Below are 14,552 nucleotides of genomic sequence, written 5' to 3'. Positions count from 1 at the left end.
GCCCAGCGACAGCCAACAGCCCAGGCCAAATACTTGGAGTCACACAAGAAATACAGCACAGAAAATGGCCCCTTGAGTCTGTGTTCACCATCAACCATCCATTTAAGAAAATCCCAATTTTATTCTTCCCACATTCTCATCATCTCCCTCCAACAGTGGCCAACATTGACCCACCAAGCCACACATCTTTTACAAATTCCTCACAGTCTGCACCCGAGGAAAGTATTGAACCTGAATCTCTGATGTTATGAGGTAGCTGCGTTATTGGCTATGCCACTGTGCCATCCTGTCAAGTGGCTTGGTCAGTAGTAGACCCAGGGATTAACAAAATATAATGATTGTACCTCTGGTGAAGGGGGATTGCAGCAAAATGAAGCGATTGGACATTGGACTGTTTGCATTTCTGCAGCAGAATAAAGAATAAATTCCCGCTATTGTATTTCTCAGAGTTTGTCATTGAATACGAGGAGGATCAGTTTGAACCCGGAGTGTGGCGCCATCTGGCTGACGTTGAGGGGATTGAGACCACGGCGGAGCTGCAACTCTCGCCCTTTGTCAACTACATCTTCCGGGTTGTAGCCGTCAATGAGATCGGCCGAAGTGAGCCGAGCCTCCCGTCCGAGCACTATTACACACAGCCAGCAGGTAAGACAGCATTGAAGGGCAAGCAGCAAACTATTGACAGTAGTCACGCAATGTGTGGGTTTGCCCATCTGATATATGTCAGATCATGAAACTAAATCCAAGCACTGTTTGTGGTCTTGCTATTAGTTAAGGGCCTGTCCCACTTAGGCGACCTTTACAGGCGACTGCCGGCACCCGTGACCATGGTCGTGAGAGGTCTCCAGAGAGTCGCGGCGTCTTTCTGGTCGCCGGGTGCCAGCAGTCACGTGTAACGGTCACGTAAGTGGGACAGGCCATTAAGTCTTTGGACAACACAGTGAGTGTGCAGGAATGGTGTGCAACAGGGAGAGAGTGGAGCACTGAAGTGGGAAAGATCAAAATGAAAGTGTGGAACTGAGAGGCCAAAGGCTTGGTAGAAACCAGCTGATGGATGTGCTGTTTATGAATTGCTGGAGGGTTTTTTTGGTCAGTGAAGTATCTTTGAGGCTTCTTCTGAAGTGCCACTGTCAGTCCCTCCCAACTGCTGATGCCCTGTGGTTAGCTGAGCTGTGCAGAGCAAGATTCCATCTCCACTCCACTGATTTTGTTCCTCTCCATTGTTCGGGATCTGTAACGGTTCGGTGCCCGAACAATAAAGGGAGGAAAATACTGCTCCTGCTTCCACTCACTGCTTAAACAGCTTGATCTTTAAGTGGCCTTGTGTGCTTGAATGGCCTGTCCCACTTACGTGTCCTTGGCACGCCAATTACATGACCTCGTGGTCGCGTTGAGGCGCACGGGCATCGTATGGCCGCGGGGGGCCGGTCCCACTGAGAAGCGCGGAGGGGTATGGAATTGTGCGCGCATCGCGCGGGGCTCCGAAATTTTTGTAGCGAACAAAATCTTCGCACGCCAACGGCCTGTCGCAGAACTGACAGCCAAAGTGGGACGGGCCCAAGACCCTGGCGCGACGCAACGTCTCACCTCCAACTGCAGCAGAAGCGGGCAAACGATCGCCGAGCTCGGCCTGGGGCTCACGGCCGTTGCGGTCCAGATCCGCCCCCACTTCTACTCCCAGAACGGGGCCAAGAAAATTGAAGATGGACACAAAATGCTGGAGTAACTCAGCGGGACCGGCAGCATCTCTGGAGAGAAGCAATGGGTGACATTTCGGGTCAAGAAACTTCTTTTCAGACTGAAGAAGAGTCTCGACACGAAACGTCACCCATTGCTTCTCTCCAGAGATGCTGCCGGTCCCGCTGAATTACTCCAGCTTTGTGTCCATCTTCAAATGACGTCACGTGCTCCAGACGGCTGTGCGTACGCATGAAATCACGCGCGACCTTCGCGGGACCGTCGCGGCTCAACGCGACCACGAGGTCACGTAATTTGCGTGCCAAGGACACATAAGTGGGACAGGCCCTTTAAGCATGAGGATGCAATGACATGGCACCCATACACCAAGCTTGTTCTTGCCTCCATCTAGCTTGGCTTTCACTGGAACCAGTACTTCAATATGAGTTTGAGTTTAGTTTATTGTCACGTGTACCAATGTACAGTGAAAAGCTTTTGTTGCAGCAGGAAGACAATACATGATTACAATTGAGCCATCTACAGTGTACATGATGAAGGGAAGAACATGAATAACATTTAGTGCAAGATAAAGTCCAGTAAAGTCTGATTAAAGATAGTCCATCTCCACTGATGTAGATAATAGCTCTGGACTGCTCTCTAGATGTCGGTAGGATGCTTCAGTTGCCTTATATACATATGATCATGAAACTAAATCCAATGCCTGTGGTCTTGCTATTAGTTATTCATGGAATGAAAGCCAGTGCTTCAATCAGACATGCATTGTATAAATCAAACAATGATGCGGAGCAGCATTCCTGCTTGTCTTTGTGCTAATCGTTAACCTTGTTTCTTTCAGCTCCTGATGAAAATCCCTCAGGGGTTGAGGGGCTGGGAACTGACCCCAATAATCTTGTGATAACATGGGAGGTATGCAAACTCTCTCTTGCGATGGCTTGAGCTGTGTGTTTGAATGGATTGGTGTGTTTTTGGCTTGAAACTGCACGGAACCACAGTCAATGTGAATTTTGACACGGAATGAGCGGTCCTGGGCATTTCTGCTGCATCTGGCCATCAGTATTAATAATATTGATTAATTGCAACTGCATTAAATGTTATTATATCAGGGGGTTAATAGGCCCAGTATTTTAGTTGTGTAGAAAGGAACTGCAGATGCTGGTATATACCGAAGGTAGGCACAAAGTGCTAGAGTCAAAGAGATGGAGACGGAGGGGTCAAGCAGCATCTCTGGAGATAAAGGAGACTGAATAAGGCTCCGGACCCGTAACATCACCCACCCTGTTTCTCCAGAGATGGTGTCTGACCCGCTAGTATTATAGATGTTGACCTTTTACCCTGAGTCGCAGGAAAGGCCCTTTACCCCCTTGATCCAACATTTGTGAGTTAATTCCATGCACCCACCGTTGCCACAAACAATTCCAATAACTTTGAGTAAGAAATCTCAGCTTAAAAATTAATAGTGGACATAAAAATCAATTGTCAATTATGGGAGAGTGTAATAAATTTCCATTGTCCTATGCATGCATTAGGTTGCCTATCCCAATACTTCAAATAAAAAACATTGAAATCATACTTCTACAATGCACTAAAACATGATTTTAATACATCAAATTTCAAAAAGTCCCAACCATGGGAGGGGGGGAGGGGGGGGGGCCCCCTCCCATTGCTCGGTAGCTTTGCATGCTCGCTGGGTACCCCCAAGGTCAGTGATCAGTGATCGCTCAGCCCCCCCAACTTTCAAAAACGCTCCGCGGCCCTTGTTCTACACTGTATTCCCACCAAGTTTCATATATTCACCCATCGGTGAAATGTCCAGAACTGCTCACAATACTCCAGGTGAGTGCAGTTTAGCCAGGGATTTGTATGGTTATAACAACTTCCTCTCCTTCCACTTCAGTCTCCGAAGGCTATTATTCAATTGGAGTTTTGCTTATTTTGTGCACCACCAATGATGTTTTAATGAACTGAGTATTTAGACCCCTATAAATCCTTGAGCCTCCAGCCTCTCACTATTTTTGCTCTCTCATTTTGAGATCCAAAATGGATGACCATACATTATGCATGAAGGCCAGTTGCACTATTTTGCCCCTTCAATCTATTTATACATTAATTCTGATGCCATCTGTACCACAATCTATTGTATCATCAGCAAACTTGGACATAGGAGTAGCAGACAATTCTTCCCCTATTTAATAATATATAATCATATTTATCTGAGGTTATCTCCACCAATACCCGTCTCATCTGAAGGAACCTTGTTAGCGGCACGGTGGCGCAGCAGTAGAGCTGCTGCCTTACAGTGGCAGAGAACCAGGTTCGATCCTGACTACAGGTGCTGTGTGTACGGAGTTTGTATGTTCTCCCCGTGACTGCGTAGGTTTTTCCCGGGTGCTCCGGTTTCCTCTCACACTCCAAAGATGTGCAGGTTTGTCGGTTAATTAGATTCTGTAAATTGTCCCTCGGATGTAGGATAGTGCTGGTGGATGGGGTGATCACTGGTCGGCATGGACTCGGTGGGTCATGCATACATAGACAATAGGTGCAGGAGTGGGCCATTCGGACCTTCGAGACAGCACCGTCATTCAATGTGATCATGGCTGATCATCCACAATCAGTACCCCGTCAAAGGGCCTGTTTCCGCAAAATACCTTTAAAGTATAAAGTCTGAACCCAGTGAATCAACGTTGACTCCCAACTTGCTGTGCAATTCCACGATTCCATGTAAAGAAACAATTCCCGGCATCCGACTTGGTTCTATCTCTCCATGACTGACAGTTTCCATTTGTTTTTTCAGCCGTTGAAAGGTGTCCAGCACAATGGGCCCGGCCTGACCTATAAAGTCAGCTGGAGACAGAAGGTCGGTGACGACGAGTGGACCTCTGTGTTGGTCGCCAACGTTTCGAAATACATCGTCTCGGGCACACCGGAGTTTTCTCCCTATGAGCTGAAAGTGCAGGCGTTCAACAGCTTCGGAGCTGCTCCCAAGCCGGAGGTTGTGACCGGATACTCTGGGGAAGACCGTGAGTTTTGCTACTCTTCATTTGACTCGTGCCTCGCACTTGCTTCAATCATCCAATTCTAATGATCCGTCTCAGTGGAGCAGCGGTGGAGTTGCTGCCTTACAGCGCCATAGACCCGGGTTCGATCCCGACTACGGGGTGCTGCCTGTACGGAGTTCGTACGTTCTCCCCGTGACCACGTGGATTTACTCCGATATCTTTGGTTTCCTCCCGCAGTCCAAAGACATACAGGTTTATAGGTTATGTGTAGGAAGGAACTGCAGGTGCTGGCTTAGACCGAAGATAGACACAAAATGCTGGAATAACTCAGCAGGACAGGCAGCATCTCTGGAGAGAAGGAATGGGTGGCGTTTTAGGTTGAGGCCTATTCTTCAGGTCTGACTACATGTACTGGCTGTACGGAGTTTGGAAGTTCTCCATGTGACTATGGACTACATTCTCTCCGTTTGCTAATAGCTATCATGGAGGGTTGGGTCTTATGTAGCAGGGAGTAATAAATCATGATGATAAAATAATAATAATAATAATATATTTTATTGTCATTACACATAGGTACAACAAGATTTAGTATGCAGCTTCCATCCGATAGTCATCTCAAACAGCTAATAACATTTAGATACCCCGAGAAACATGATTTATTTTTTAAAAAGAACAGTAAAAAAATAAAACAGTCTAAAGTGCAAATATGTCTGTGCCGGGTTGATGTGCGTGAATACAGTTCATGGGGGTGAGGGGAGGGGGGCACTCAGCAGGGCCGGTTCAGAGCAGCGATAGCTCTGGGGATGAAGCTGTTCCTGATTCTGGAGGTGCGGGCATAGAAGGCCTTGTAACGCCTGCCGGAAACAGACTATTACAAGGGTGTGAGGAGTCTTTGTGGATGCTGCAGCGGATGAAATCAACAAGAAACAACAACTGCAATTGAAAACCAGGGGACATAGTTTTAAGGTGAGGGGGGAAATATTTAATAGGAACCTGTGGGGTAAATGTTTCACATGAAGGCTGGTGGGTGTATGGAACGAGCTGTTGGAGGAAGTAGTTGAGGCAGGTACTATCGCAGCGTTTAAGAAATATTTAGACAGGTACATGCATCGGACAGGTTTAGAGGGATATGGGTTAAACACAGGCAGGTGGGACTAGTGCAGATGGGACAGGTTGGATGTTGTGGATAAGTTGGGCCATAGTGCTGTATGACTCTATGACTCTAACTAAATAACCAAAACCTGTTGTGCTTGTAAAGGTTGAAATTGATGACAATTCTGTTGGTGTCCGCGTGGACCTGCAAATTCTATTGCAATTGTTAATTATTGGGAAATAATTGGAGTGTTTCATTTCCAGTGCCGATGGTGGCTCCCAGCAATGTGCGGGTCCATGTGGTCAACAGTACACTGGCAAAGGTGCACTGGGATCCAGTCCCACCAAAAACTGTCCGCGGATTCCTCAAGGGATATAAAGTAAGTGGATCAACTGAGCTCTCAGCTCTCGGTACCATTTCCGGTTACAGATAATCAGCCAATCTTCTCACTCAGCTAGTGAATCTGATATGTTACACATTGCTTGACAAAGACCATAGAGATCACGGCAGCTTCTGCTAAGTTGGCTGGTCCCAGTCAGCATGGTGGCAAAGCAGTAGCATTGTTGCCTTACAGCGCCAGAGACCCGAGTTCAATCCTGACTACGTGTGCTATATGTACAGAATTTGTACGTTCTCCCTGCATGTGACCTGCATGGGTTTTCTCCGGGAGCTCTGGATTCTTTCCACACTCCAAAGACGCACAGGTTTGTAGGTTAATTGGCTCAGTAAAATTTTAAATAGTCCCTAGTGTGTGAAGGATAGTGTGAGTGTGCGAGGATTGCTGGTTGGCGTGGACTCGGTGGGCCAAAGGGCCTGTTTGTACGCTTTATCTCTAAACTAAAAGGCTCATCAGACAGTGAGGCCAGGAGGTAGCTGGAGACATCAGCCGCGAGGAGCAATGGCCGGTACGAGGGTGAACCAAGGTAATGCCTCCAGCGTCTTCAAGGTCAGCTGCAGGAGGTTCCCCGGGCCATAAAGATGGTCAGACGAGGAGAGGGACGTCAGTTGGCGGGAACTGCTCTAGTACATCGAGCGCGCGGGCCGACTGGACTTTAGACTTTGGAAATGGCTCCAAAACATGGTGGAGCCCGCATGTATAATATTTGCAAATGCAGTTACAAATGTGACAAATAAAGTTCCGTTAAACCAGTCAGTGCTGGAGATGGGACATTTTATAGACCAGACAATGGGCAAAGGACTTCTAAACCTGAAATAAATGCACAATAAATACTCTACACCTCTGGAGAAAGGATCAGTTTGGGAATGAAAGGCATGCTATTGAAGCAGTTTATTCACTTTGCAGTACTTCCTGTTCACACCCATATCTATTACAGAAAGCAAGGGGAGCCTAATCATATGAGGCAAAGTTGACCTTTTGCAAAGGCCTGAAAATAGCGCTGGTGCATAATCCCTACACAAAGGAGAGGAATCGAGCAAAAGGGATAGGCTGAAGCCAACAGTGGATGAGGGATAATGGTGCAAGTTAAAAGGAGATCACAATGAAACAAATGGGTGGGTCCAGAGGAAGGTGTAAAGGGTCACAGCAGAGGGAGATGTTACAGGCAAAATGTGGCCAAAAAAGTAGTTCCCAAGAATTTGTCAACTAAACTAACTCTTGATTGTTGTTTGTGGGAAGGGTATGGTATGTAGATGCTGGTATACAGTGAAGATAGACACAAAATGCCAGAGTAACTCAACGGATCTCTGGAGAAAAGGAATATGTGACGTTTTGGGTCAAGACCCCTAAACGTCACCTATTTCTTCTCTCCAGAGATGCTGCCTGACCCGTTGAGTTACTCCAGCATTTTGTGTCTATCTTGGCCATTGCTGCTTGATCCTCTATCCTCGGAGTATGCAGTGGATGCTTGACGCATGACAGGCGGAGCCTGCAGTTGTTGCCTGGGCTCCTCTCTGAGTGACAGACATTACGGAGCGTTGCTGGCAATGAGTTCATGTCTTTCGGGAGGGAAAGAGGGAGAAACAGAATAGGGAGATCCCCACACCAGCATTGCTGAGTGCTCTTCAATCTGCCTGGGATGCAATCACATCCTTGTCCCAGACTACAAATCAAATCCTTGCCACCATCTCACCTGAGGTTCCTGACCCCATTCCCACACTGACCTTTCTGTCCTGGGTCTCCCCCACTGTCATAGTGAGGCCAGTGCAAATTGGTGGAACAGGACCTCACATTTTGCTCCCTATTCAGACTGAAGAAGGGTCTCGGCCCGAAACGTCGCCCAATTCTTCTTCCCAGAGATACTGCCAGTCTTGCTGAGTTACTCCAGCATTTTGTGTCTATCTTTGATGTAAACCAGCATCTGCAGGTCCTTCCTGCACAAGTTATTCATTTCCATCACTTGTACTTTGTTCCACACCCAGATCTATTACCGGAAGCAAGGGAGCCTCATCAAAAGGAACAAACGACACACAGAGATGAAGATTCTGACCTTCAGCGGAGACAAGAGCCACGGCATGTTGCCAGGGCTGGAACCATTCAGTCTTTATAAGCTTAATGTCCGTGTCTTCAATGGGAAAGGAGAAGGTCCCGCCAGTGCGGATGTGACACTAAGGACCCCCGAGGGAGGTAAGACACAAAAGACCCAACTAATTGAAGCTTTCGACTATGCCCATCAGCACAGACATTGATGGCACAGCACTGGCTTCTCCACTCTCACCCCACCTCCACGATCTATTGAAATCTGCCACAAAGTACTGGGGTAACTCAGCGGGTCAGGCAACTCTAGAGAAGATGGATAGGTGATGTTTCAGGTCGGGACCCTTCTTCAGTCTGACCGACCCCCAACATCAACTATCCATCTTCTCCAGAGATATTGCCTGGCCCGCTGAGTTACTCCAGCGTCTGAGTTAATCCAGTGTGTCTTTTTTAAATTTAAAGTTATCCGTGGCATCTGGTGTTAAGGGTGTTAATTTGTCAGGTGTTTGAATTCATAAAACACAAAATTAGCCACTTACTTTCACTTTGAGGTTAGGATTTAAGGCCATCTTTTATTGCTTATTGCAAGTTCCCCTGAAAAGCTCTAACCTTGCCTTGGTGATAGTGTTTCTGTGGTAGAATGAGTGTGGCAGAATGCTGCCAGGTAACTGGAGAGTCAGTGAATGTGTCTTCAAATTAAAATGGTGCTTGACTCCTAACTCATTGTTCATCCTCTTGCAATGATAGATGGTGAGAAAAAAATTCCACCAAGTAGCATGAACCCAGTTTTTCTCTGCATGTCAACAATTAGCCCCCTGCTCTATTCTCCACTTGCAGGTTTCCTCTCTAAATTGACACACTCCTTTTCCGGTTGCGTTACGCCACCCCCTGCTGCCCAGCTGAAGAGCTGCAACCAGTGAAGATGTTGAAATACATGCAGCATGGGAAATTTAATTTATAAAAAAAATGGGGTACTTTTCCTTTTGTCCAATTATATATATTTTTTTAATATCTTTATGCAAAGTGACAAACTCTCAGAATAATCAAGCTGTTGAGGCATAATACGGGGTTCCTGAAAACCAAGTAATGTTCAAGGAAGGGGGAGTTAATATTAATAATGTGCAAGCATCTCTGAAGAAAAGGAATAGATGATGTTTCGGGTAGAGACCCTTCTTCAGACCTTTCAGGTCGAGATCCTTCTTCATCAGTACAGTCTCTGAATCCCACTGCACCATTCATCAGGATCCTGGTTGAACTACTACATTAACCCTTAATGTTTAATGTTTTATGTATCATTCTTAACTGTCACTGTATGTCATGTTGTCACTTGCGGGCGGAGCACCAAGGCAAATTCCTTGTATGTGAATACTTGGCCAATAAACTTATTCAATCATTCATTCATTCATTCCAAACCCCATTTTCATTCATTCTCAAAACTCTTGTAAAGCCATCAATCTCACCATGAAGGCAAACAACCGCACATGTATAACCACAAGAGAATCACAAAGATTCAGAATCACCCGAGTTGCTCCTTTCTCCTGAGCTCAACGACTTATCTTCAGAATTGACCGTTCATGAGTTACGCTAATGCAGGGATGTAATAATCATCGAGGTAAAACTAGCTTTGCCTGATACTGGAGACACAAGGAACTGCAGATTTTGGTATCTTCAGCAAAACACAAAGTGCTGGAGTAACTCAGCAGGTCAGGCAGCAACCGTGGAGGGAATGGATATGCAACATTTCGGGTTGGGACCCTTTTTACGGTCTGATGCTAGGCGAAGTTTTGGGTTGGGATCGTTCTTCACTGCTAGGCTTGAATTGGTAAATGTCCTAATTTCTGGCACAAGGCAAGTGAGATAAGATTTCAGAGAAGGAGTCAGCCATCTTGAATCTGCTCCGCCATTCTTCACGGTCACGGTCATGGCTGACCTTCTAACTCTCCACCACCCTCCTGTACTATTCCCATGTCCCTTTATTCGCCAATATCCAAATAACCGTGATTCACTGCTTTTGATAAGCAATGACTGGGCCTCTACAATCCTTCAGCGTAGATAATTCCAAAGGTTCATCACCTTCTAAAGACAGATATTTTTCCTTGTCTCAGTGCCCCTGGTTCTACAACTGTGAACCCTCGTTTACGAGGGTGTTGCCAGGACTCGAGGACCCGAGCTACAAGGAGAGGTTGGGCAGGCTAGGGCTCTATTCCCTGGAGCGCAGGAGGGTGAGGGGTGATCGTATAGAAGTGTACAAAATCGTGAGAGGAATAGATTGGGTAAATGCAAAGTCTCGTGCCCAGAGTAGAGGAATTGAGAACCAGAGGGTTTAAGATGAGGTGGGGGGGGGGGGAAGATTTCATAAGAAACTGAGGGGTAACTTTTTTAGACAAATGTTGATAGGCATATGGAACGAGCTGCCAGAGGAGGTAGTTGAGGTAGGTCCTATCACAACATTTATGAAACATTATGACAGGTATATGGACAGGACAGGTTTAGAGGGATACGGGCCAAACGCAGGCAGGTGGGACTGGTGTAGACGGGGCATGTTGGTCTGCCTTGGTAGGTTGGGCCGAAGGGCTGTTTCCACACAGTATGACTATGATTCTAAATAACCTCCTGCGTTGTTGTCAGAATAAGATAGCAAATACTGCAAACTCATCACCTCCAACTCCACTAACCTAATTTTACATATTTGGTCCACAAAATGTTGCTGTAATTAATGCATGGCTCATCCTCAAATCATTGCAAACTAATTTAATTGGTTTAAATTATGCATTTAGTAGACAATTAGTTATGTTTCTAATTACTCGTTTAATCCAGGATATGAATAATTGGTTCTTATTCACATCAATTTGCACAAGCTACTATAGCACGGATGAATTGGAAATGCTTATTACCTTCAGCCGACACCAGTAATATCACGTTGATTAACAGAAAGGAGAACCATGCATTATTTATCAATTTCTCTGCATTGCTCATGATCTACTCGGATTCGTTTTTTTGTTTTGGAGATAGAGCGTGGTGCAGGCCCTTTGATCCCACCGAGTCCACATCGATCGACTATCACCCACACATCAGATTTATGTTATCCCAGTTTCCCATCCTACACACTTTGGGGTACAACTTACAGAAGCCCACCGATTCCACACTTTTTTTACCGAGGCTTATTAACCTACAAATCAGCACGTCTTTGGGATGTGGGAGGAAACCGGAGCACCCGCAGGAAACCCATGCGGTCACAGGGAGAACAGTGTACAAACACCACACGGAGAGCACCTGAGGTCAGGATCAAAACTGGGTCTTTGGCGCTGTGAGGTTGCAGCTCCACCAGCTGTGCCAACTTGCTGCCCTCTGCTGCGTTTGCCTTTATAACATAAGCCACTGGATTTTAAGGGTGCAATGATCTAACTTAGCTATGCGTAAGTTAACCTTAGGTCTTACTGCTGCAGAGTTAAATTGAGGAACTGTATGTTCACTTCCACTCTTGTCAACAGTTCAGTTCATTGTCACGTGTCCCAAGGTACAGTGAAAAGCTTTTGTTGTGTGCTATCTATCCAGTCAGCAGAAAGACAAAACATGATTACAATTGAGCCATTTACAGTGTATGATAAGGGAATAAAGTTTAGTGCAAGGTGAAGCCAGCAAAGTCCAATCGAGGATAGTCCGAGGGTCACCAATGAGGTAGATAGTCCTTCAGCACTGCTCTCTGGTTGTGGTAGGATGATTCAGTTGCCTGAGAACAGCTGGGAAGATACTGTCCCTGCATCTGAAGATGTGTGTTTTCACACTTCTATACCTTTTGCCTGATGGGAGAGGGGAGAAGAGAGGCTTTTCAAAGCATTGAATTGGCCAGTTTAGTTTGACAATTTCTACATTTGATACTCCTGCCTTTGATCTTCTTAAGAAAAAAAACTAAATGGCATTTATCAATCCAGTGTAATTAGTATATAACATTGATATATATATATATATTGTGTATTATTGTATAATAATAAAAGTTTGTGCTTCTCCTTAGTGCCCAGTTCACCAGAATACTTGAAGATTACAAGCCCGATGCTCGACTCTCTGACTCTCCAGTGGGCCCCACCGCTTCATCCAAATGGCATTCTCAAAGGATACACACTCAAGTACCAGCCTAGTGAGTACCTTTACACTCTAGAGACACAGTGTGGAAACAGGCTCTTCGGTCCCAGTGATCACCCCATACACACTAGAGACAATTTACAGAAGCGAATTAACGTACAAACTTGTATGTACTTGGAGTGCGGGAGAAAACCAGAGCACCCGAAGAAAACCCACGCAGTCATAGGGAGAATATATAAACTCCGCACAGACAGCACCCGTAGTCAGGATCGAAACGGGATACTTTGCGCTGCAACTGTGCCACCCAAACCTGCTGTTCATGAATTGTGCACAACCTTCAATTGCCTACGTTACAATGATAAATATTTTAAACAAGGATGTAATTCCCCCAGTTGACTGATGCTACCCTGAAATGCATCTGCAAAGAAAGAGCACGATAAATTCAAGAGGTAAATCAGCAGCGGTCAAGAGATTTAAAACAAACAAAAATAACCAAACATGTTCCGAACCTGCCTTTGGATACTCTGTGTCCAACAGGAGATTTGATCCGTCAAATAAATAACCAGGTCATCATGGGTACAAGGAAAGGGATTCCATTCACCATCTCAGTGTTCTCAATACATACCTGTCCTTATCAGAAGAATTCAAGTGTAAGACCCTCCTAATTGATAAAAGTAACATCCATCCCACCAACACTATGAAAATAGACAATGTAAATACAGATAACCCATCGTTATAACTGGCCACGAGGAAGGAACGGTGTCTATTATTGTCGATTGTCCACTATAACCGAGTAAAGCCCTTGTCCCACGATGCGAGTTCACCCAAGAGCTCTCCCGAGTTAAAAGAAAAATCAAACTTGTGGTATGTACGTAGCAGGTACGTAGGACCTCGTGGATGTCCCGTAGCGGCTCGTAATACGAACGGCAGGTACTCGGGGAAACGCGGTAACTAACGGCGGGTACTCGGGGAAATGCGGTAACTGACGGCGGGTACTCGGGAAACTCTTGGGCATTTTTCACAGTGTTGAAAAAACTTCACGAGTTACCGCGTTTCACGAGTACCTGCCGTTCGCGTTACGAGGCTCTACGGGACATCCACGAGGTCCTATGTACCCGCTACGTACATACCACGAGTTTGACTTTTTTTAACTCGGGAGAGCTCTTGGGTGAACTCGCATCGTGGGACAAGGGGTTCAGGGATTTGTTCCAAGCACCTAGTGGTCACGCCGTGAAACAACGAGTCATTTTTTCAAATACAAAGTCCTTTTTAACAGCTAAAATTGTATGTTTGTTATTGCAAGCTAAAAATACTAAAGGCTGTTTGTTACGTTGTTTAATAGAGTTTCATTGTGCCAGTATCAATCGAGGCAATTGCTTGTCAATTTCAGTGGCTTCCCACAGTGTAACTGGTGTTCTTAAAGACATAATGGTATCCGATTACTGTGGCATCTCTCTGTCCGTTATAACCAAAATCCATTATAAAGAGGTCTGTAATAACGAGCGTAGATCGTAGTGTGCTTTTTGGCTTTGTTTCAAAATCAGAAACCTGACAAACATGTGAGAGTAAGCCTGCTCCACTGTTTGATATCATGTCTGCTCTGCCTGTGACCTCAACTCTGCTTTCCCATCCACCCATGGTCGCCTTTCACTCCCTTTCATCAGCAATCCATCCATCCCTTTCACAACAGTATTGAAAGACTCTGTTTCCACCACCCTTTGAGGAAGAGAGTTCCAAAGGCTCACAACAAAGCAGAGTTGAGGTCACAGGCAGAGCAGACATGATATCAAACAATGGAGAAAATATTGTTGGCTCAATTCTGCCTTAAATGGATGACCCTTTATTTTTAATGAGTGACCCCCCTCCCCCACCCTCCCCCTAAATTGAACAGCACGGTGGCGCAGCGCTAGAGTTGCTGCCTTCCAGTGCCTGAGACCCGGGTTCGATCCTGACCACGGGTGCTGCCTGTACGGAGTTTGTCCGTTCTCCCTGTGACGGTATGGGTTTTCTAGGTGTTTCAGTTTCCTCCCACACTCCAAAGACGTGCAGGTTTGTAGGCTAAATGGCCAAATAAAATTGGAAATTGTCGCTAGTGTGCGTAGGATAGTGTTAATGTGCGGGGATCGCTGGTCGGCAGGGACTCGGTGGGCCGAAGGACCTGTTTCTGTTTCTGTGCTCTATCTTGAAGCTGAACTAAACTAAACCCCTTCCACCTCATCCCTTGGTCTACACTTATCCACAGGAAGAAACA

The 14,552-nt window shown here is 45.9% G+C and overlaps 1 protein-coding gene across 25 annotated transcripts in view; it reads left to right on the top strand.

The window, feature by feature from the left end:
• LOC116983831 (neuronal cell adhesion molecule-like) overlaps nucleotides 1–14,552 on the top strand; it is a 160,367-nt gene that overhangs the window by 99,317 nt on the left and 46,498 nt on the right. For all 25 annotated transcript variants that reach the window (XM_033037702.1, XM_033037689.1, XM_033037687.1 and 22 more), the window contains 6 exons: nucleotides 448–645; nucleotides 2,534–2,604; nucleotides 4,490–4,715; nucleotides 6,051–6,166; nucleotides 8,167–8,371; nucleotides 12,234–12,356. In XM_033037702.1, coding sequence (XP_032893593.1) covers nucleotides 448–645; nucleotides 2,534–2,604; nucleotides 4,490–4,715; nucleotides 6,051–6,166; nucleotides 8,167–8,371; nucleotides 12,234–12,356 — 939 coding nt within the window. The remainder of the gene's footprint in view (nucleotides 1–447; nucleotides 646–2,533; nucleotides 2,605–4,489; nucleotides 4,716–6,050; nucleotides 6,167–8,166; nucleotides 8,372–12,233; nucleotides 12,357–14,552) is intronic.

The sequence above is a fragment of the Amblyraja radiata genome, chromosome 19 (genome assembly GCF_010909765.2).
Source record: "Amblyraja radiata isolate CabotCenter1 chromosome 19, sAmbRad1.1.pri, whole genome shotgun sequence".
Taxonomy (NCBI): domain Eukaryota; kingdom Metazoa; phylum Chordata; class Chondrichthyes; order Rajiformes; family Rajidae; genus Amblyraja; species Amblyraja radiata.
The sequence above is the reverse complement of the archived record's forward strand: the minus strand, read 5'-3'. Positions and strand labels throughout refer to the sequence as shown.